Genomic DNA, 25063 nt, shown 5'->3' with positions numbered 1-25063 from the left:
GCAGATACGGGCAGTCCATTAATAGACCATTACATCAAAGGACATCAATCGATGATTAAAAGTTCAATGTGGGTTTTCTACAGTCATGTATAAGCCAGTGGTGGGGGCAATAAGGTATAAGTATATATCTGATCGGAGCCAGCAAGAAGGAAGATAACACAGAATCTATGGATACATATTAGAAAGAATATTTGATTGCCCTGATATACATACTGAATGGTTTATAGACTGAAGTTGATATGCTTACGTGATACTGTTATTTTTATTTATGCACTTATATTTATTTTAATTTAGCCAAAACAACTAGGCTATTATATTGTATTATGGCTGTGTGCATAGCAACATGTGTTAATGACATTAATTTCCAGATTAAAAAAATCAGTTTCTTTATGTGAAAGACTAACTTCAGGGCACCTCAGTGGGCACAGGGAGAAATCACGTTTGGGTTATTAGTATTTGTGTTGATGTTATTTTGTTGTATAAAGTTAAGCTCTACTTTATGCCAGCTGGGATCAAGAATGCACCTAATTACTGTTCCTTGGTAGAAAGGTAGAACTTGCATATAAACTGACTTTTTATATGGCAAACAAAGCTCTTTTATTAGGCAATATGAACCATGCCTAGGGATAATAAGCTTTATGTGGGCCTATGAAAATCTCTGAAGTCAGAAATAAATTATGGCTCCAAAATGCCTCAAGAAAACTATAAACTCTAAATTAATTAATGTCTAATTAAATGATATTAAGTAAAACGGTATGTTAGTCATTTAAATGTAGTATTTATAGAAATCCCATTACATTAAAAAACAAATTGTAGGTTAGATTGTCTTATTTAGCATTCGTGATTTCCAATAAATTATACCTAAGCACAAATTAAATGTTACCTGTAATAAAATGACTTCAAAATCAACACTTAGAAAATCACTTTCAAAAGTATGCAGCAAAAAAAAAAAAGTGGGATGTAGGGGCACTTTAATATATCTGCACAACGTATTATGTAGCTTCCATAAGTGAGAGTGTATATGCAGCCTATGAGGATTTAAAAATGGTCCCGGTGGCAAATATAATGGGCCAAGGTCTAAGCTTCTTGGCCCAAAGCTGAGACTGGAACAAAGACCTATCAGGGCCTACTGGTCAAGACGGTAACTTTGCACATCTCAGTTCTTGCTATTTCACTAGAGATGATCCACCTGCAAAATTTCACTGACTTTTTCTTGACATTCACTACTATCCTCACTATTCTCATTTCATATCAGGGACATTCCCCATCTCTAGTGGACTATTAGAAAATCTAAAGGTTTTCATCCTCTGAAGATTTGTGGGGGAGGAGGAGGACGGATGTTTCTGTTTATCTGGAACTGAACACTATGCTACCATGTTGCTTGGTTGGTTGCTTGGTTGCAGAGAATGAGTGGCCTTCAGTGGACATTATGTTTTGAACGATGGTTGGGCCAGGGAGCCTTAAGTACCCAGCAAGGCACCTAGAACACCAGTCCTTGGTACTAAGAACTGAAATTAACCTAATATTCTGCCCCTCTGTTAGATAATACTGGGAAAAGGCGTACTTACCAACCTTGTGTAAATACTACTGAAACTGGGCATACTTTCTTTTCCCTGTGTTAAGCAGTATCATATCAGAGGACTTCCCTGTTCATACATTAAACAACACTGAAAACAAGCAAAAATAACTTAGCTTCTGTCTTAGAAGATAAAACTGAGCCAACTGAGGTACTTTCCTTACTAAGAATAACAACTTACTCACCAAGACTCTCTTCAAGCCCCTCATTTCACTGTATTCACCAATCCAAAGGTATTTAACCATAAACGCTGCACAATCCTAACTGTTCCTTGCCTCGCAAGACCTGCTTTAAAATCACATAGCCATGCTCTAAAACACTATACATATTCTCCCCTTCTATCCCCTTTGGACGACACTGCTAACACTCTATCAAGGTAGGGCTCTTTCTTGCCTCTGTAAAGTTAATATAATTTAGCTCTGCTTGATCAACAGGCTTGTCTGGTGGTCTTTTGGGGAGTCAAAGGCATGTTGCTACACGATTTCCACCTTTTAGTTATTGTGAATAATGCTGTCATAAACATGGGTATTCAAATATTCATTTGAGAGCTCACTTTCAATTCTTTTGGGTATAAATTCAGAAGTAGAATTGCTGGATCATACAGTAATACTATTTTTAATTTTTGAGGAACTAACACACTACTTCAGAGCCTTTACTTTTTAGCAGTAAGAAGGAACAACCTACTGATAGATATAACTTAGATGAATCCTAACAGCATTATGCTGAGAAAAACCAATCCCAAAGGTCATGTACTATATTATTTCATTTACACGAAGTGCCCAGAAAGACAAATTTATAAAACCAGATTAGCATTTACCTGGACCTAGGGTGGGAGTGCAGAGATTAATGTAAGCAGGCATGAGGGATCTTATTGGGATGGAGAAAATATTCTAAAACTCAGTTGTGATGGTAGCACAGGTAGATAAACTTACTAAAACTCATCAAACTGTAAATTAAAAATGGATGCATTTTACATATCTAAAATTATACCTTTAAAAACTATTTTAAAAAGAGTCTATATCTAAACTGGAACTGTGCAACCATATTCTTTTGCACTACCAGAAACACTGATCACACAAAACCATTTTCAATTTTTTCACTTACCGAAGGATGGGCTGCTATGTATCCATGTGCACTTTTATCTGAAAAGTAAAGATAAAGATGTCACCTTTGTTTCATAAAGACTGCCTTATTTAGAGACCATAGTAAAAAAATAACAACAACACCTATATGCCTTTGAACAGAAGGAAATTCTCCAATTCAGTATTAACAGATATTGACAAATGACAGTGTTTCTTAAAATAGCTCACATCCTTATATCCTCACCATATTCTCACCATGTCATTTTATAGACCTTAATGAAGGCCTCTAGTGAATCTCAACTATATGAAGGAATGTTGAGACTACCCACTCCTGATTGGTGTGTATAATCGATATGTATCTATGTCTAGAATTTCTCCCCCACTTCCTCCTTCCCTCTCCCTTCCTCCCTCCTTTCCTTTCCTCCCTTCTTTCCTTTCCCCTTGTCCTCCTATCCTATTAGTCAGTCTCAACACTAGAGCATTCAGGAAACATATAGTGAGTTTCACTCCGCTCAGAATAGTGCAGGAACTCAGATACCATTGAGCTCTAACATAGTTTTCAGGATTTCATCTTTCTAAGTTGAGAGAATTTGCCATAAAAGTAAACAGAGAATTTGACCAAAACAAAAAGGCCATGACAACTTGGAGTAAAGAACAAACTTGAGAATCTGAAGGGTATTAACAGTTATACTGAAATGATTTCTTGAATACATGTCTGGCTCCTGTACCTATGGTTCTATGGTGAACTTAGGGCACAACTCTAGATTTCCTGGCATTGAGTATTGATCTCTTAGATATTTTATTCCCCATGGAAGACTAAATATCAACAAAAAAGCTCTTCTTGATGGCTTTTTTTTCCTTTTAGGTTTTTACCATCAAATAACAAAAGTTAGTTATCAAAAGTTACCTTCTCATTAAAAACAGTGAACAAAAGTTAATCTCCTCATTAAAAAAAAGACCCATTTAGCGTGTGAATTGCCATATGCCTTCAAGTTTGGGCTCTGATACTTGTTATGGCCAAATCAGATACCTACCCCCTCCCAAATGTACCCTTGCACCATTCTTGAAGAGATTTCAAACCTGCCCTATAGTAAAACCAATACCAAGGTAAGGGCTCTTTATAGCTGAGGCACTAATGATAGTATTCTTTTCTTTTATTAGATGTTAAATAATAAATTGTTCTAAAGAAGCCACCCAGATCATCTATCTCAAAATACAAAAGCATTGTTTGGTAAATGTTTGTCAGCTGCCTGTAGTGCAAATGTGAATATCAAAGCTTCAAACAAAGTGAAGTCAAAATTTGGTAGGAATGTGGCCATTTGGACTTCTTATATACAGCAAGGCATGATTGCTTCTTTTAAGTCTAATGTTGAGGTCTGATAGAAATACCCTGGCAACCACAAAATTTGTGCTGTATCATCATGGTGCAATTCAATGAATCTAGGGGATAAAATAAATTTCAATAGACTGTGGTTTCATCCACACCTCTTACTTCATGAACACATCACAAGGTCTAATCCTAAGTGACTGTCTTCTTCACAAAACAACTGTGACTGCTGATTCAGACTGACAACTACTGCTTCACTGAGCAGTTTCCTTGTTTTAGTCCTAAACGCACCCAAGTACCCTAAGTACCCTGATATCAGCGATGACTACCAACTCATCTTTTGGCTTGCTTATGTTGAAGTCACTTGGAGAAAGAACTAGAATTGATTTCAAATTCCCTATAGGCGTTCTGTTCTAACCCTGAGGCTCTGAGATTGGAATTGCTTCTTTACTTTTTGATACCTTAGATTCATTCTTACCTCCTGATGTAAAGCTCATGTATTTCTGGTTGTTGACTGTTTCTTTGGAATCATAGAATTTGAGGACATCCAGAACTGCTTGTGGGTTCTTCTTCTGTTCCAGTTTTGTTATGTTAGAGGTCTGGAGTAGTCGTGCCCACTGCTCAGGAATTCCCTGTGGACAACCAAAGGGAAAGAATGGCAGCTCAGAACATTGAGCAGCTGCGTTTTCATGTTCCAGTAAAGTTCTTCACCAAGAAGCCCATGCTACCTGTAGGATTACACTTGGGAAACTGAAGTTACACTCTAGATTTAGTTAGTAACTTAATAATGCAATCATTCTCTTCTCTAATTAAAAACACATAGGTAAAACTAGGATCCAACTTAAAAAGGGTGGGTGGGAGTATGACTGTGATAGAAAAAAAAAGCACATGAAAATCACCTCCATATTAATTCTGCTCATCCATGAAATGATATTTACAGCTTAGCTTATTTTTTTCTGGCGACTCAGGGCAGACATAGCAAGACTTCTCTAAATTTGTGCACAGTACAGTATAGTGCAGATCAATGGATTTTATATGACCAGCATGGCATAAACTGTTTCTGGGCTCATTGTGATCAGAATATGCTTTAGAACAAAAAGAAAGCCTCACCCTTGATCAGTTTATACTTTGTGATTACAAAATGTAATTTTTGGGGGTCTAGAGCTTTAGTATGAAGGGGGATTGAGAGGAGACAAAAGTTGAATTGTGGAGGAGCAATAACCACTAAATGGGATGCTAAACAGTAGCATTAATGCTGCTGGGGGCATGTCCCTGCAGCTCTCTCCTCTCGTCCCTCCATCCCCTCCTCCCTACTTTGTTCATTGGCCACACAGAACCTGGGGCCTACCACTACCGTGCCCAAGCCTTGTGAGAATTTGCAATAATCTGAAGCATTTAGAGCAGAGAGGAGGGGGTATTTGGAAATCTAACCAAGGAGAATTGCCAAAATTACACAGAAAGGTGAGTTTGGCATTGAGCGTTCAGCACTCTTTCCTATGTGTTGAGCCTAGAGATGTCCCCATTCCATAATTATCTGGCTTCCAAGAGCAACTTGGAGTGGGAAACAGACGCACTAGCCCTCAAGTGCATCCAGACACAATTTATGTGGCTTTGTCCTACGAAGTCTCGGCAAAACAATGTGTGACGTGGGCCTCCAGAGTTTGGGAATGACAACAAAAAAGTGAGATAAGCCAAGCGACAACTCTACTGCACACACATGAACCTGCTGCTGCAGTGCTATGACATCTCAAAGAAGCACTTTGATGCAAGCTTCTTTTAGGCCTGTGACGCACCTCTGGGAGCTTCCCTGGGCACATCTGTGAGCCATAGAGATCTGGCTGTAATGGACGTAAATAAAGAAAGAAAAGAAAGTTAAAACAGAATGTGGGACAACTTAGAAGGTGGGAGGAGATGAAACCAATGGGTCTGAATGGGGAGGGGGTAATCCCTTCTCAAGTGGGGCGGTTATGAAAATAGAGAGGCATTAACTCAGTCAGGGGCAGGACGGGCTACAGGACAACAGATTTAAGAAAACAGAGAAAAAGACAATGTTCCAAAGTTTGGATGCATATTTCCGCTTTTGGCCAGAGGCTTCCTCCATAAATATGCAATAATAAGTACCATTAAATGACTGGAAAAATTACTATAAGGCAGAAACATGAATTTGGAGGAAAGAGGAATGGCATCATGGAAAGCTTTGACAGTAATTTGTAAGTTATTTTTATAACCAATTGATCACAGGTAACCAATGGCCATGTGATGAACTTACAAATTTCAGGTCCCAATTCTGGTTAACCATTTTCAGTTTCACATTGGAAGTGTCTGAGTGGCTACAGTTCAAAGGATGGCAATAAGGAGATGCTAAATTTAACATTTGTTGTCATTGATGTGATTCATCTGTGCGTGGTAGCTAAAGTCATGGCTGGTTTAGAGAAACTAGATTAAGGATTTCCCACACAGCCAGACTCTGTGTTCGAGTTCCTTAGACATTTAGACCAGGGAAAGGGAAACCATTTCAGTTCAAATCAGGTATAAATAATTTTCATTTTAATGCTGCAGTTCCAAAGTCCCACTTCCCACAAAATCAGATCAGATATAAGGCAACAGCTTTGTCTAAAGAAAGATATTATCTCCAATGCTACAGAAACATGCTTTGACCCAAATGATTTGACTTGGGATATAGGTCTTTGAATCCTGGCATTTGGGGTTTCTCCAAGCACAGTGAAATAACACTTTTACATGCATTCATCACGCAATTTTATGCTAAAGCCTTAAGCCAAAAATTTGAACTCAGGAGCCCATGCATGATCCCAGTTCTGATTCTAAGTGCAATTAATAGCATTTGGTTAATACTATAATGGCCAAAGGAGTTATTAAGTGTTACAACACCAGGTATGCATTGCACATCACCACTAGGGCAGACATCACTGGATGGTCACTACCATCATCATTAGAGTATGTGCAGTTATACATTCTCATGGCACTTGTAAACTTTTGTAATCAATATTCTTGTGATCACTAGACAGTAACAAAAGTGCTGTCAACTGCAGAAGCTCCTTCAGACAACTATACTTACCACATGACTACACTGCTGACATAATTGCTTTTTATCTCTTATAAGTTAATAAACTAGCTAATCCATAAAACCTGACACTGAAATTTGAATGTATGCCACAAAGGCACATAATCAGAAAGCCATGTCTTTACTTCCAATTGAGGTACAAATCCCAAAAGTTAGACAGCTCATGGAGACCTAGAAGTATGAGCATCAGAAGCAGGAGCACATATCAATGCCTGACCATGTGTACAGTAACAACTAGATGTACATCAAGCTGGGGATTGCCCAGGGTAGCCCGGGAGAATGGCAGCATGATGCAACAGGCCAAGCATTTATCTTATCGTAAGAAATGATAATTTATATCACTCATACCATTTTTCCCTCTGATTGACTTGAAGCGACCGTCACAGGTCTAGAGGTCTGGAAGGGGGAGTTCTGAAGTATTTGGGACAAAAATGGCAATATAAAGGGTAAGGACTTGCAATAGTTTTATACCAAAAATCTCACCTCCCAGCCTAATTTTAATCTCAGGGTTCAAGAGTATGACCAAGTATATAAGGTAGCATAAGCCCATTAGCCACAGGGTGATGACCAAGCAACACAACAAAACAGTGTCCAAATATTCAAAGTAACAGGCCCTCGTGAGACAACAAGACTAGACAGCTCAACAAATCACTTGAAATTCAACTAAGACAACTGTAATAATCAAATTTAATAGTATGTTCCTCCCCCTCTGCACATACACACAATGAATTTGTGGTGCTGTGGCACTTAGGACCCAGTTTTAAAGCCTACCAACAAAATGTTTAAAAGTTTATTATCATTTGGTATTTTTAAAGTTAATAATGTAAATTATAGGTTAAGACAGTAAAAAAAGAAAAAAAGGCAGAATTTGGTATCTTTAAAAGCAACATGTGGACAAATAGTTATCAAAGACAAAAGTACATCATATTTGCAAATTTAGCCTGTGTTTTCTCTACAAAGTCAGTGGATTTCTAACAACTGATTGCATCCAAAGAGCTACTTGATTTTAAATTGAGTTTTTGGGAGGAGGGGGAGAGTTTGGTTCAATAGCATCAATCTGTTTTTCACGATTGGAAAGATTTGCCCATCACACATCCCACCCACCCCTATCTGGTTGATTCTTTGGGCTCTAATTAACAGCAAAGTGAAAATGGCTGGTCTACAGTCAGCAAGATGATGGCGATTCGCTTTCCTTTATTTCCATTCAGAAACCCATAAAGAACAAAGAAAGAGCTAAAGACAGAAAGACTGTATCATAAAATGTCAAGCAAGTTGGAAAAAATGGAAAAAAAAATTGGAAAGGAACCAGAATGTCATATGAGAACAGTGGAAGAAAAAACTTTCACATCAGAAAGCAAAATGGAAGAAAAAAAGAAAAGAAAAATGTGGAATGACAACCATACAATGGAAGAGAAGTTTACATTAGAAAAGCACAAAGAAAACAAAAAGGTCAAAACTGGAAAGATAAAGTTCTTAAAATAAAACAAGGGCAGTGTTATTAGACAAAACTTATAAAGTTTAAGTGCTTTTACTGTTTCAAACATGAGAAAAAAATAGTCATAACCTCTTTGTTCAGATTATAAAAATTACTATTTTTTTGTTGGTGGTGAGGATGGTAGTGGTAGTGGTAACAGTGAAGTTATATTTCTTAAGTGTAGCTATGAAAATATTCTCTAATGCAATAAAGAACAGAGGCTGGGCTCAAACTCAAGGCCATTTGAATAATGTCTCTGACTCCAGTGATGACATTGGTTAAATTGTACCAGTATCTCAACTGTATCAATGTCAGTACCCAACATTCTCTTCTGCTTGCTACTGAGAACAGAGAAATAAGCAGTTCACATCACTTTACAAGGCCAAGATGAGTTTACTCAGTTTCCATTTCATTGCCAATTGCTTACGTCCAGAATTTTAAAAAGATAATTTGGCTGTCAATTCAAAGAGACATGGTTTGCTTCTCCAAATCAATCTGTTCCCTTTTTTTCTCACTTAATCACATAACACAGTCTACTCCTAACCCTCACGTAATGAAATAGGAAATTAGATTGTTCGATATCTAAATTTATCTCTGATTTAAGAACCCAAGGATCGATGGTGATGGTTTTATCAATGATTCTTTCTGAATGCATTCAAATTACTCATTATTGCAGAATGTGCATTTTGATTGAGTTCCCCACTAGTGTGGAAAAGGTGGTTGATCGTCCTGGGGATATATTACTAGCCCCATCTTTTCCTTCATTCAGCTGGAAAAAAAATAAAAAGATGCCAGATTTTTTTTAAGTATAAAATGACATCAATCTGAGATCTAATGCTATTTGAGCACTACAAATATCCAAAGAAAGGCTAGATCTGTAACTATGGTCTTTCTGGAGAATTCTTAAAGGTATTTATTGTGGAGTGTATATATATATGTGTATATATATACATATATATATATGTATATATATATATATATAGCAGCCATTAAAACATATATGATATATCCATCAATATTTCTTCCTGAAACATGGGGTTTATTGTTTTAAATGTCTACAAAATAGAACTGTTAATAAGCCTAAAAGAAGCTATATTCTTGAAGTCAAAGAGGAGAATAAGTCAATTTTACAGAGATTTTTGGTTAGTGTTGTTAGTTGATCTGTTTCCTTTTTTTCTGGGTAATCCAGGTTCCAATGTAAAGCCTGAATTATTCAGATAGATGGTTTACACGGGCCAAGTTGAGCCAATGACTCTCTGATTAACTTCAAATGATAAAGAACAGGCTCAACAGAGTCTCTCCACCAGGACTACATTTCCTATGCCATGGTAAATCAGCATTCCCAATCAGGTTAAAGACCAAACGCGAACACTTTTGTTAAGATGAACAAAATAATTTTGCCAATAATCTTGCCATTCTCTATTCCACCTGTGATTGTTTCGGTGAAGTCCATCTTCCTTGAAATCATCAAAACATCACTTCTGACATTTTGGGACAAGGCAATTCTTTTTCAAAACCTATTTTCACAAAGGACTTTTTTCATGGCTTACAAAACAAAATAGGGAGCTTACTTACAGTGAATTCCCCGGTGACTGCATCAAACCCCACATGAATCGTATGTTCAAAGTCTGAAGGAAGAGAGATCTCTGGGCGTTCTTTCTCTTTCTTCTTATTGGCTAAAGGCAAAATGTTAACATGTATTTATTTGGAATATAGTTTTGGCACCCATAAGTTGTACAATTAGGTTCATCAAAACAAAGTTGAAAGACTTTGGAAAGAAAAACTGATTCCAACACAATTTTAACAACATTTAACTCCAGAAATTATGGTTTTATTTGCAGAAGTGGCTGAGACTTTGACAAAAAAAAGTCATGTCCACTTAATTTACAAATTTCCCACATCTAATTCAAACAAAACTTGCAGAGATAGTGACTTATATCCTTTACAAGTCTAATGATGAAACCACTTCCTAAAGAAGAAATTCATTATACTCAAGTCAATCTAAGGACTACTATTAAAAAAAATAGGAAAGAAAAGCACTTAAACTATCTACAAAAGCATAATGAATTATTCTCATGTTTAACCATAGCTAAATATCAAGTACCTAGAACTTTTTTAGTTTACATGTTTACAGTATGAAGCATATCTTAATACACTCTTTGTCTTCTTTCAATAAGAATACTACTGCAAACCAATGATGTTACAAATCTTTCTTCATCATTAAAAATGCTTTTAATCCTTTCCTACCCAGCACTGTTAATAAAAAAATACAAATTGCTGCTTGTTCCTGAATTAATTTTATTTTGTTCCTAGAAACCTCAACCCAATTCCTTGGATCTGTCATTCTAATTTGTAGCTATTTTTCCATGTCTCTATTTTATTTTGTCATATTAGCCATCTAAAATCATTGTCCTCAAGCAGCAGATTTCTTGTAATGACACAGTTGTGAATAAACACATTAATAGTTCATAAGTCAAGAGCCTTTAAAGATATAATCACCGAAGAAATTAAGTTGGGAACTGTAATGAAATTAGTCTATCTTGAAATAGATCCCAAGAAGAAGTTACTATGGACAGGCTGTAAAATGGCATCTAACAGTTTCCATAATAGACATATCAGCAGATTTGAGCATGTATCTTTCTGATAAGGGTGCATTTTACATAAAAAAAAAATACCATCTTAATACTGGGTAAGTCAGCCTGAACCAGATTTGCTCAATTGAAACCAATCAACTTCAGAATTGCCAGTGGCCAATTTAGAACATTCTGGTTCAAATAATAGATATTTCCTTGGCCGGAATTTCAGACAACATTCAATTAACCACATATAGATTACTGTTTTTATGGGACTACCCAAGATAAAATTTAAATTAAAAACTTTTAATCTTCAAATGTCATTCTTAGGGTTCCTTTTCTCTTTCTATCCTCTCTTACTGAGCCACATCTCCAGCCAGAGAATAGAGATATGGGGCAGAAATATGGAAATTCAAGTAGTTAGGACTACAATATAGTATTAGGAAAGAAAGGTTGGAGGTGAGGAGACAGGGACTGGACAAGGGTCACTCAAAGCCTTTGCCTGGCCCAGGACACAGGTTCATTTTGAAAAGTAGTTATATGCCATCTAAACTTCAGCATAAGTTCCATTTTTACAGTGAACTACTTTATTGAATATTATCCACACTAAAGAGTGAAATTCAGAGCTTTCTGTTGGTACTCCTATTCCCCCTGCATGTTTGTGGATTATAGTTACCATTTATACATGTTCAACTACCATTTTTACTTGCTCAGAAAGGCAAACAGAACAATCAGCTTTCTGTTCTTGCCACTCCACTGAAGGTATCCTTAGCTACTTCCATAATCATTTTATTTTTCCTCTTTCTTGATCTCTCATTCATGTGGGACATGGCTAACCACCTCTTCCCACTTCCTTGGCAGTGCAGTCTGATTCTCCTCTACCCTCAGTGAACATTTTATTTTTATTTTTTATGTTGTTATCATTAATCTACAATTACATGAAGAACATTATGTTTACTAGGCTTCCCCCTTCACTAAGTCCCCCACCCCACCCCATTAGAGTCACTGTCCATCAGCGTAGTAAGATGCTATAGAATCACTACTTGTATTCCCTGTGTTGCACAGCCCTCCCCATGCCCCCCCCATTATACATGCTAATCGTAATATCCCCTTTCTTTTTCCCCACCCTTACCCCTCCCTTCCCACCCATCCTCCCTAGTCCTTTTCCTTTTGGTAACTGTTAGTCCATTCTTGGGTTCTGTGATTCTGCTGCTGTTTTGTTCCTTCAGTTTTTCTTTATTCTTATACTCCACATATGAGTGAAATCATTTGATACTTGTCTTTCTCCACCTGGCTTATTTCACTGAGCATAATACCCTCTAGCTCCATCCATGTTGTTGCAAATGGTAGGATTTGTTTTCTTCTTATGGCTGAATAATATTCCATTGTGTATATGTACCACATCTTCTTTATCCATTCATCTACTGATGGACACTTAGGTTGCTTCCATTTCTTGGCTATTGTAAATAGTGCTGCGATAAACACAGGGATGCATCTGTCTTTTTCAAACTGGGCTGCTGCATTCTTAGGGTAAATTCCTAGAAGTGGAATTCCTGGGTCAAATGGTATGTCTATTTTTAGTTTTTTGAGGAACCTCCATACTGCTTTCTACAATGGTTGAACTAATTTACATTCCCACCAGCAGTGTAGGAGGGTTCCCCATTCTCCACAACCTCGCCAACATGTGTTGTTGTTTGTCAGTGACCATTTTTTATATGATGGGCATTGCTTCCCTTCCTCCCTTTCTTAGTGCAGCTTTTGGCCCTTTGCAATCCTTCCTCTGCACTCATCCCTCTTGGATGGCATGCACTCCCAGACACTAATTCATGCTGGGCAACTCCCTAATCTATAGGTGGCAGGGGTAGATCCAGATTTTGTCAAACTGAACACTTTATATAATTTAAGAGGAAAGCTCCCTGTAAGTAAAAACAATACAGAATTGCTAGGGTCCCTCCTAGGGCCTTGGAAGAGTTCCAGGCAAGTGAGAATTCTGGAAAAGCAGATGTATTCATTTCACAGTAAATCTACTCCTGGTGGTTGGTGACCTTTTTGGGGTCAAAGACCACTCTGAAAAGTCTAAGAGAGCTGTGGAACTTCTGCATGTAGAATGCACTACACACACACACACACACACACACACACACACACACACACACACAATTTTGAATTAAATTCAGAGGTTCAAAATTCCCCTATACTCCAGATTAAGAACCCCTTGCTTCATCTACATCTCCAATCACTATACCAACTTGCGTTCATGATCTCTCTTGCCAGGCAATAGGCTCTCGCCACTTCTCCATCAGTATTGGCTGCACATTTAAAGCACACTGATTTCTACATCAACACTCCACTTGAGCTGAGCTACTTGAATTGGCCTAATGATGTCTCCATAGGAAGGCCACCTAATTGCCAGTCCCTTACCAACCTAATCATGCCATTCCGTTCACTCAGGGCCAAGTATAACAGAGGCAGGAAGACCAAGCTTGCCCCTCCCCCAGTGTCTATGAAATACCACTAACCACCCAGATAAGGGAAGATTAAGGTTTTGGACTCCTCTTCCCTCCGGAGGCTCTAAGCAATGACTGCCCCTCCCTCCAAATAAAAACAATACTAAAGCATGAAAAAGGTAATTAAGTCCAAAAATATTCTGATACTCCTGTGATGATTAATTTCAGTCTTTTAAAAAACTATGTATCTCAAATCAAAGTGTTTCCACACTTCGGGTGCTCCAATTTACTGGGCCTTAAGCACATGCTTACTCTGGCAACTGAGTAACCCAGCACTGGCCCAACTGCCCAAACCATAAGTCTAGGAACTTCTGTGACACCTACTTTAACTCTATCTTAATTGGTCACCCAGTTGTCTACTCCAAATTTGTCTTGAATCGATTTTCTCCCTTTCATCCACTCAAAACTTTATCTAAGTCCAAGGCACCAGCATATCTCACCTGAACTTACTGCTTCCAGTTCTGCCCCTGAAGTTCATTACTCTGTGGCCATAGTAGTCTTTTGAAGTGTACAAATCTGCCTACATTCCTGCCTTTGTTTAAGATTCTTAATGGCTCCCCATTACCCATATGTTAAAAGTTCACACTCCCGGAGACAGCTCCCGGCTCATGCCGGACAAGAGAGTCTGGAGTGGTGCGTTGTTTAGGGGTTTTATAGGCAAATGAGGATTTTTCGGGAACATGAAAAAAAGCTTAGGGGTGTGGACTTATTAAGTGGTCCTAGGACATTTAGAATTAACTTGATACAGGTAACTTCCTGCTCTGTTGATTTCTCCCTGATATACCAGCATCTTGGTCTGGGGGCATATGAAACAAGGCCACCTGCTCAGCCCCCAAGGTGGGCTGAGGCATTGTTTGCTAAAGAGTAGGTTAAATGCAATCTTATCTTTAAGGTGGAATCCTTCCTGCCTTTTACCGTGTTATGGCTGGGCCTGCATGCTAAATTAGTTTGCCCATCCACTGTCTGTTTTTGCCCAGCCCTCACTGTTCTATACCCATTTCATGGTCCCTAAACTGCCACGTTTTCTCTTACTGCCACACTTCTACACACACTAGGCCAAGGCCTGGAAAGTCTTCCTTTTTACCACCTCCCTCTGCTTTGTAAGGGTAACTCTCACTAGTCCTGATTCGTGAAGACTCACTCTTGGGCCTCCTCTCCTTTGGCAAGTCTTTCCATGTCTTCCCTCTGCAAACAAAGTTGAATGCTCTTCTCCTCCTGCTCCCACAGAACTAGCCAGTGTATACTCTGCACTTGGCACTTACCAACACTACATTGTCACTACTTCTTTACATACCACTCTCTCTAGTTAAAAGTTGAGAGGCTTGCCAGCAAAGACTACCTTACTCCTCATGTTCTCTAGCATCTGGCTTTAGTCTGCCTAGTTAGTAACTATCACTTACGGAACATTCACCATGTGCAAAGTGCCTCTAGGGTTATCACATTTAATCTCCACTCCAATCTTAAAAGATAGGCCTTTTTATTATCATATTAGCATTATTTTATGAATGAGCAAAGTGAGATTCAGTGAGGTTAAACCACATACCCAGGGTTACACAGCTTGCAGGTGTCAGAGCTGGGATTTGAACCTAGGTTCCCAACTGTGTCTATACAACCTAAGCTCTTAATAGCTATACAATTTTTATTCCATAGCATTAAAAATAAACTCAACAGATTTGAGACCTAGTCTTCAGTAAATGTTTAATGAATGGAGACTAGATGAGAACTTTCTTTTTAATTTCTCTTTTTTAGGGACACTAAAAATCTCTCTCTCCCATCAAATTCTGTGAGCACTTGTCATTTATATTAAAATTCAGCCTAACCTGAATCTTGGGCTGACAATACTGAGCCTGCTCAGCTGTGGGTTGATATTTGCAGAGAGAAGAAGCCCAATGCAGTAGTACTTTCTAAGTGTATCACCCATATTCTATTGGAACCTAGAACAAGGGCCACAGATTGCTCACTAGACCACAAACCATGAACAGTGTTTGACCTTGGGATCCTCTGGGTGTACATAAGTTCTGGCTATAATTTCAAGGACCAGCTAATCTCTCCAGAGCCTCTCATTCTGATCACAGAGATGCTTTCCATCCTACTACCTTTTCAAGAAAGAAAAGCCCCTCTAGTCATCTGCCATCTCTTACATGCCACACCCTAATGTTCTGCATTCTCTCTGGTGGCTAGAGCTTGTTCCATTACAAATTCCCTACACCTCCAACCTCACCATTAAATGCTCTCTTCACTTCTTAACTTAGGTTCTCAAATTTCATTGTGCATCACTTTAATCTAGAAAACTTGAAGAAAGAGAGAGATGTCAGAGCCCTACCTGAATTCAGATTCAGATGGTCTGGGGTAGACCCCATGACCTTTAGTGTTTAAAGCTCCTCAGGTATTCCCACTAAGCAGCGGGGGTTGAGGAAAACAGCTTCAAGCCCTAGTATCCAATGAGGGTACCACTTCCTCAGATCATCCTGATGGATGCTGCTCATTCTTCCTCATCCCAAGTCCTTAGGGCTGGTAGAATGGGGAAGGACAGAGTTTCCCCCTTTTTATTCCAGATTGTTTATTTGTGATCAGTACTTCTGCACTTGCTTACAAAAGTCTCCCCTTTGAGGTTATTGCCATTTAGTTCTACTGGCCAAGTCCCCTTACCCACTGAGGACTCTGGCTCCTAGTCTTCCTTCCTACACTCAGTGCTGCCATCACTCTGTGAAATGTAATATTTAAATGGACACCTCTTTCACACCATTTCTCTTTAACTCCTTGACCTCCCTCGACTCTAATGAACTTCATCTCCCTTCCACTTCTGCAATATACTCCCATGGCTACCATTAACCAGTAGTTCTCAATCAGTTGTGCTCATCAGAATAACTTGTAGAGTTCCATAAAATACCAATGTCTAAGGCCCACCCAGAACCTGCTATCTCAGGATTTTGGGGAGTGAGACCTGGGCAAATGATTTTTTAAGCCCCATAGATGATGTGTATAGAGTAGAGAACCACAGGTACCCCAGGACTTTTCATTATCCAGAATAACTTTTGCTGAAATAGTCAACCTTTATCTCATTCTTTGAGCCCAACCTCCCACCTTGGTAGCTTTCCCACTCATTCAAGCCCTTACTCCTATATTACTTGTTCTTTGATCTCAACAAAATCTCCAGTCCCTGAATCCCTCCATTTGTAGCCAATTTCTCAGGTTCTTCCTGGTCTAGACTCTACTGTCCATCATTAAAATTGCTCTTAAGCTACTGCCCTGAAAACTCTCATCCTTTAACCTCCTCTTGCAATTCTCCTGCTCACTTGTACCCAGACAGAATCTGACCATGAAAATTACACGTCTATACTGAGGCTGCTGAGTTATCGGTGGGGGAGGGGGGGGAATCACACAGCCATGCAGATTGGGGCTTACTGTGAAGGCCACACACCATAGCTGGGTCACTCATGTGTTTGGCAATATTCTTCTTGCCCCTTGCCAACTTCCTTTCCCATTCCTTTCACCAAATATTCCAGAATTTCACCACTTCACTTAAACTTCTGCTTATCCTCATCTCCTTTACTTTCACCATATGAAATTTCTTCTACTTTGGTAAGGAAAACAGGGGCCATCCGTTTAGAACTCCTTTGACTTGACTTCCTCTCCCACTCCATTTGCATTTCTCTCCATCAGTAACATCTTCTGTCCTCATGACTCACTAGAACCTGTGTCCCCTCTTTCTGCCTAAGTCTCTGTCACTTCTCACTCCATCAATGATCGCCTACTTCCTTTATCTTCAATCTCCCTCTCTACTGATACTTCCTATTTGGCTTAAAGCACATGATGAGATCTCTTTTGTCCTTAAAAATTAAACTCTGCTGCTGCCCACTCCCATCTTTCTCCAGCTGCTATAGTCTGTCAGCCTTTCCTTCTTTACCTTAAGCTTCTTGACAAGGCAATCAAAACCTCCTTAACCCTCACTCCTCAAACCACTGCAGTGAGTCGCAAACTCACAAATTAATCTCCTCCTTGAAAATGGCTGCTTTCCAGGCCTTGCAACTGTTGACTTCTCAAGTCAAAATTGATTACTGACCATGAACTTCATAAAACGAACCCCTCCCTACCTTCTTTCACATAATAATTTCCTAAAGACCGTTCCTACATTTCTGGGTCTTCTGTTGACTCTAAATAATCAACAGCTGGCCTAGGTCCTCATCTCTTCTCATCAACACCCCTCTTCCTTAGGTCACCTCACCATTTATATAATTTAAATCACCATCTGCATGAATGACTCTCCATGTCCAGCCCTGACCTCTCTGCTGTATGTAGCCTGACGCCATGGGGTTAACTGCCTATTGAAAGCTTCTATTTGGATGCCTCACAAAGCCAGTCACTCTAAATATTTTCAAAAGCAAACTAGCTTTCCACTGCCTTTCCCCATCTAAAATAAGAAACTGTAACTACTCTTATGTACCTTACCTCAACCTCCCCCAGCTTCTCCTCTCACCAGCTGTTTAGGTGCCTCGTTCAATTAATTCTTCCAAAATATTCCCTCTGCCTTGTTCTCTTCTATTACTAATACTGGCCCTTAGGCCAGGCCACTATCATTTCTCACCTGAATGACTCCAACAGCCTGATTTGTCTCCTTCCATCCCCCTCCCTACTAGATCCATTCTTCTCCTGTGGCCAAAGTGGCATATTTAAACACAAATCTGGTATCATTCCTTTGCTTCAATGTTTCCCCACTGCCTTCAGAATCAAATTCCAAGCCCTTGGCATATATAAGCCCTCCAGAATCTGGTCCCCAGTTAATTCCGGAGTGCCATCTCCCACCCTCTCTCACTCTTACTCTCTGCATTAGCTATTCTGAACTACTGGTAGTTGTATTCACAGAACCTCAGCTAACAATGTGCCATTTCTACTGCCCTCATAATGCTGCTCCTTCTATCTGGAATGCCACCTATCTCTTACATGGCTAGTTCTATCCTTTCTTTAAGACTCACCTCAGTTTAGTGGTCACCACCTCAAGGAAGCCTTCCCTAACTGCTGTCCCCATCAGTCTTGAATAGATGCCCCTCCTCAATGCTCACTTCTACATTGTACTTACCACACTAAACTCTAGTAATAGAATGACTTGTTTGTGTCCCTCACTAAGCCATCAGTTCCTTAAAGGCAGGATTTAGGACTTATGCACCTCTTTCCCTAATATCTATCTAGCATAGTACCTGATTCAGTAACTATTTAGTGAATAAGCAAATGAACGAGCAGATGAGTGGAGGAATGAATGACCTCCATTATATGAAATGAGACCCAATACAAGGAGACAGGTCATGCCTACTTGTCATTATGTGTTCATAGATGAAGAAATAATGATCCAAGTTCCCCAAGGCTGGGGGCTGGGAAGGTATGTTTTAGAGTAGTTGTTACGGTTGAAGATGGTAGTGGTGGCACTGTTGCTGCTTTTCCCCAACAGTGGGGATGACACTGTAGTCATTCAGGCACACCTCTTGCCAGGTGCCACTTTGGGGCCAAAAGCATAAATTGGCAACATGGTTGGGAGGGGTTCAAGATGTAGCAATGCAACCAATTCTCCCCAGATGAAATCCCTGGATGGGGCTGTGCTTGCCTTCTGAAAGCATTTTAGAAAACTGTCACCTGAGTCAGCCTTGTTGTAGGAGTTCCACATGTCATCTTCCCCTAAAATTCCTGGAAGTTTTGTTGGGCCTTCTCATTGGATGTCATATGGTCACGACCAGAATTATTTTTTATAATACTTTCTAGCTCCTTGAAAACAGAGCATGCAGGAAAAGAAAAGGAGTAACAGAGGACAGATGTAGAGAAATGCTTTCCTACATTAAATTTAGCCTAAAAGAACAGAACAATCATTTTTTAAAAAGCAATGGAAAGCATGCAAAGTTACAGGATATGACATAATTAAAACAGCAACATTTTGAGCCACATTAATACAGAAAGCTAAAAGCAAATTATATAAAACATATTTTCAAAATGCAAAAATAACTTTCCAAAGCAAAAACTACACAGGCTGGCTAGTTCTAAGCAGCAAGCATTTCACAACCTTAGCTCTAAGGAATAACTCCCTCCTACCACTGTTCCAGTTTCCTTTCCCTTGAATCAGTCAGTGGTCAGTTAGCAAGTATACATGGAATTGCTTATCAGCATAGTGACAGATGGGGCTGGGTGACTCATTAGGACCTTAGGTAATATTCTAAACTTGCAATCTAATTCGGGAAATAAGCTCAGCAAACAAGAAATAGCTACCAATGCTAGCAGACCAAAGAAAATTAGGGGCTAAGTTGGGAAGATCTGAGCATAAATGCTGTGGCATGTCAAAGGAAAAGTTCATAACCATCTGTGGTGGACAGTGGAGAAGGAGGACTCAAGAGATGGGTCTTAAAGAATGGACATGCAGGAAAGGGTAAGGAATCTCAAGTAGGAAAAACAGGAGAAGCAAAGCTTGGAAGTAGGAATGTATATACATATTGAGGAGGAAACGAGAAGAAAGGGTAACTGATAGGGTATCACCTTGGAGATCAGGAAGGCAGACAGAACTGGTGACAGTAATAAAGAATGTGTTGGGAAAGGTGTTTTAGCAGGTGGATGATATAAGAGAAAAGGTGTTTTCTGGAATATGAGCCAGGTTGCCACGTGCTGCTAGGTATACATGCCAGAGGGTGCAGGCTTCAAAATGGGTGCTTATTTCACACAGGCTGAGGATGAAAATGAATGGTGGGGGTCGAATGGGGGAGGACCTATCTGTTACTGCCTCTTGCCTCTAAGATCACCCCCTGGGCATTTCCTATAAACTGTGTGTGTCCGATTTCTGCAACTAGACTGAAAATTACCTGAGAACAGGGAACCTTGTCGTACATGTAGCATCTGTCACAACCCTCAGCACAGAGCTAGGCACATACAAAGCATACACAAGTCCTTTCTGAATGAAGCATATAAATGGACATAAAATCTGCTGCAGGTAAGCCTGTATTAATATCCAATTGTTATATCTCATTTTTAAACTGAGATAGCTAATAAACTAGACCTGTGCTCAAAGTCAGCATGCAGCTCAGAGTTATGCATTGGCTGGTTGCACATGTCTCCATCCTGTGAATTTCTATGAAGTCCTTTGAGAGAAAGGAGGTCTGATAAAATATTTTGCTAGGAGGCTTGTCCTGGAGCTGCTGGGGTTGGAGCTCTCTGGAAGGTACCCTGGTCTCACCAGTCCTAGCTTGACACTAGAGGCCCTACTCCCTCTCTCCCCTTCACCCTGACCCCCTGCCCAGGTGCAATCTGGAATCCATGTTGTGTGTTCCCGAAGCCAAACACCTTATGCAGACAGACCTAGGGGCCATTTCTGGCAGAGGCAGTGGGGATGACTGGGTTAGAGAGCCATCATACTGAAACACCTGTTTTTCATCTCAGGCTTCCTGGGCTTTGCTCCAGGAAAGCCATGGTGGAAGGATACAAAAGTATTTTTAAAAGTCCCTCCACCTACTCTGGGTGACAACCTTCACTTTTCCTAACAGATGCTCCTTAGTGACACGGTCACTCTTTAGCTGGGTGATAGGTGCTTTCAGTGGTTCATTAATTTCTCTAATTCACTAAGAGGCTGCTAGTCAATGCCTCACAAAGATCGTTTACAAAATGTTGCCTTTGTGGCCTTTAAGAATTAAAATGCCTTAGTGTCTACTTAACTACCAGAAAGTAAATTAAGTAGGGGACTTGTTGCTTTTTTTTAACTTAAAAATAAATGCCATTCTGCTCCATCCTCTGATTTGTGGGTCACAGAGCACACCGTGCCAGCCCCACCCCAGAGGGAAACCTTCTGAAGCCTTACACTTGGGTAAGAGTAAGTATCCCAGAACAAATCTCCCTGTGGTAACAGCAGCCCTGCAGGTGGTGTCAAAGCCACAGGTGCTCATCATGACAGCAATAGTCCCAGAGAGACTGATTTCTGCAAAGGTGGTTCAAGTCCCTGGCACTTCTGCCCTATAAACAAATATTCTGTTTGGAGGCATATTATGAGAGGGGACCTACGGGAATCTCTTACCTCCTGGATTCATGAAATGTACATTTTCCCCTACACAAGAGAGAGATTAATTCTCTAGTTCTCTTCTGATTTTTTTTCTTTTTGGTAGAATGTCCTTTTGTGGGCCCTTAAATTTATTTTTCCCTTTGGAAATTCTAGAAAATACTGTGTGGTAACTACAAAGGAAAGTTTTCATAAAAAAAGGTTTTATTCCTGGCTCTAACTATTTAAAGAAATTGACAGTGCAAGGTGGATAAAAAAATTTAAAGAAGACGTTCTATATAACAGATGTATTTCTGGCTTGAATCTAGCATGTTGGGTATAATATATACTGATTCCGAACAGAAAAGGAAATAGGTGTTTATTAAATGAGGAAAAGGGTTCAAATCTGTAAATACTGGATTATGACTACATCTAAGGAGAGAGATGAGACAAAGGGAAAACTACTGTTGAATTTGCTGACTGAGAAATGGATTTGGATTCACCTAGGTTTCTTCTTCCACCAAAATTCCACTTTTGCATATTCCAGTGGCGAAACCCTATTTTCAAAACACGTTAGGTAACTCCCATTTTATGGTGAGCAGTACAGTGTTCAACCATCACTGGACCTAAATTCTAGGTCTGCCTCGCTTTGTAATCAGTAGTGGGGCAACTCTGTGGAAGTCATTTAACCTCTCTAAACTTCTGCCTTCCTCTGTAAAATGGAGGTAATTCTTGCTTCCATCATAAGAGGTTTGAAAAAGGCAATTGATACGGAAGTATTTTGAACACTGTAGTATTCCTATAGCTGCCATCCAAAGTTCATCATTTTATAGCAGTATATTTAGTAACAGGTGACTGTGTGTATTAAAAAGTAACCTGCCACTTTTTACCCAACACTTCCATCCCATGAGTGATGTCCTTGGAAATATAACTGCCAAGAAAGAGGATTAAACTGGGTTGTTTTAAACATTCACGGCTCTTTTATCTTTCATAAATATGAGCAAATCTCAGAAGCATATAGTTGGGAAGGGCCATGGTGGAAGGTTCATTCTCCTGCCTTCAGATAGAATGTATTAAAGCCATGAGACCCTCAAGAAAGAACTTAAAAATGTTCACCCTCGGTAATTCATATTATTTAATCAACATTATGTGGAATTTCTTTATGTTTAATTACATTCCCTCTGGTGGAATAGTAAACCCATTTCCTCCTACTAAGTCTTCAGTGGCTATAGAAAACAATATATGGCTTCCATAAATCAGTAGCCTTTAATGTATAGGTAAAAACTCCAAGTGGTACCTGATTCTGCAAGAGCAGCTACAAGCCCCATGCATAGGTTGGGTGTTCCATGAGGATGATGGGGGGAAAGAAATGATGGTCCCATGTGAGCCCTTCTAGAGACCCCCACTCACACACACAGACAGCTATCACATTCAGTGGAATCATCTTCAAAAACATTCAGCAACATTGATCATTCTGGCAAATCATTAAATAGTTGACTCTTTACCCATCTCCTTTCAGGCACCACACACCATTTCCACTCTCATTTGTAACAAAGTCACACATGCAACAATTTCAATAGAAAATATTTGAAAACAAAAACCAAACATGAGACAATGTCCTAAGCCAGACACTTCGGATCATGTGGATAATTATATAGGGCACAGGTTTGACAGAAGAAAAAAGGCTTCATTTGCTTTAAGGACAGCAACTTCCTATCCCTCAGCTAGTGTCAATTTTCCTCTTGTTCATTTTAATATTTGATACAGCTCTCTTTTCTTTCTTGCCTCTCAGCCATCCCTTCTATCTTCTCTACCTCCTAATCTCCCTCTCACATATTACTTCCTCCCCCTCAATTTGTTTTCCCCATTGCTTCTTTCCTTTCATATGTATATCTCCCAATCCTGTATCCCATACATCTCTTGAAATTGACTGGTGGCTTTAGTGGGCTACCAAATTTGTGCCCAATTTCCCTGTTTATTGGCCTTGACGTGCAAGTAGACGCCCTAGTAAACAGAGTGCATCATTATCCCATCTTCTTCCCATTTCAGCCACAGGGAACTTCTAGGAATAAAGGAGTGGTACTTCTGGGGCATAGCACCAACTCTGGAGGACAAGCAACATGCCACCCTTCAGGCTTCCCAAAGGGTGGGGCAGTGAGCTCCAAAGAGCACTCTTTGCTGAGCTGTATGGTCTACATTTGGAGGAACAAGAAGAATGTAAATCCCATTCAGGATGTAGCAGTCTCTGACATCTGGCTTTCTGGTAACAGAACACTCAGCTGAGACTCCCACTCATTGTGGTGCAACGATAGTAACCTTCAGCCACTGCAAGATCCCAAAGGGTCTTCAGCATCACTGAAGAAAGACTACATACTGTTCAGTATATTCTCACACTAAACCATTTTTTTATTGTGCATTAATTAGATGAAAGTTAGTAATGTGCGTTGACCAAAGCATTTGATTAACGAGACCATAAAGGATAACTGAGTCTTTAATATAATTGTTGCACAGCAACGCCTCCTGCTGTGTAGTGTAGATAGAAGATAACATACTCTAGGGGTTAGAACAACAATATATGTGCAATACAATAACAAAACTATATGGCACTTTAAGAACTTTTTTACATATATGAACACACTCACTGAAAGCCTCAACTTTCTAAAGTAAGCAATATATAAGCCTGTAAAGTATATACATCAAAGGAGAATCTAACCCACAAAACACCCAATCAAATGTTAGCACATCTCTGCTGTCAAGAATATTTTCTTGTCATAATTTCAAAAAAAAATTTTTTAAAGCATGAAAAGATTTTCCTTCTTTCTGAGTGGTGATTAGGAAAAGTCCCCTTTTCTAAAATTCAGATATGTTTCAAAGTGCAATGCCATCTTCTTAAGGAAAAATGAAAGCCATTGCTGGCTTTTGGTCACTAGAAATATATATTCCCTTTGTCTCGCTGCAAGGCAGTGTGATGGAGCAGAATAAGCATAAGGTTTGGAGTCAGAGAGACCTGAGATACTTCTGGCTTCCCTCATTTGCTATGGGACGCTAGTCTGTCTACTTGAACGCTTTGGGCTTAAATTGTCCCATCTGTAAAAAGGCGATAATACAGAGTGGTTGTAAGGATTGAAAGACTCAATACATAGAAAGTGTCTAGCACACAGCTTGGCACCCAGGAATTAAGTGGTCGGTCACTTCCTGTTCATCTTGACTTGATTTATATCCAACTATCCCCTTCTCCTCCTCCTCCTCCTCCTCCTCCAGGAAGAGCAGCCTTCACTTTATTCCCAGGCTCACCAGCTCCCATCTCTCTCTGGATCCCCTCAAAACACAACACACATGAACTGTGCTGTCTAAAGGCACAGCCCTTCCCACAGTGTTGCATATCCTCTGAAACACACCCAAGATTCAAGTGCAAGCACAAGACATGTAAGACGCTTCCGAAGGCA

The 25063-nt window shown here is 39.6% G+C and overlaps 1 protein-coding gene across 14 annotated transcripts in view; it reads right to left on the bottom strand.

The window, feature by feature from the left end:
- The window catches only part of PAK3 (p21 (RAC1) activated kinase 3), a 289242-nt gene that overhangs the window by 79445 nt on the left and 184734 nt on the right, over positions 1–25063 (bottom strand). For 10 of the 14 annotated variants that reach the window (XM_073227404.1, XM_073227402.1, XM_073227406.1 and 7 more), the window contains 5 exons: positions 10117–10217; positions 7416–7478; positions 5779–5823; positions 4464–4617; positions 2681–2718 (listed from right to left, as the gene is read on the bottom strand). In XM_073227404.1, the coding sequence (XP_073083505.1) occupies positions 2681–2718; positions 4464–4617; positions 5779–5823; positions 7416–7478; positions 10117–10217 (401 nt within the window). The remainder of the gene's footprint in view (positions 1–2680; positions 2719–4463; positions 4618–5778; positions 5824–7415; positions 7479–10116; positions 10218–25063) is intronic. The other 4 variants (XM_037004755.2, XM_037004762.2, XM_037004763.2 and 1 more) reach the window with 2 other exon arrangements.

The sequence above is a fragment of the Manis javanica genome, chromosome X, assembly GCF_040802235.1.
Source record: "Manis javanica isolate MJ-LG chromosome X, MJ_LKY, whole genome shotgun sequence".
NCBI classification, from domain to species: Eukaryota; Metazoa; Chordata; class Mammalia; order Pholidota; family Manidae; genus Manis; species Manis javanica.
This window is presented reverse-complemented; position numbering and strand designations above follow the sequence as displayed.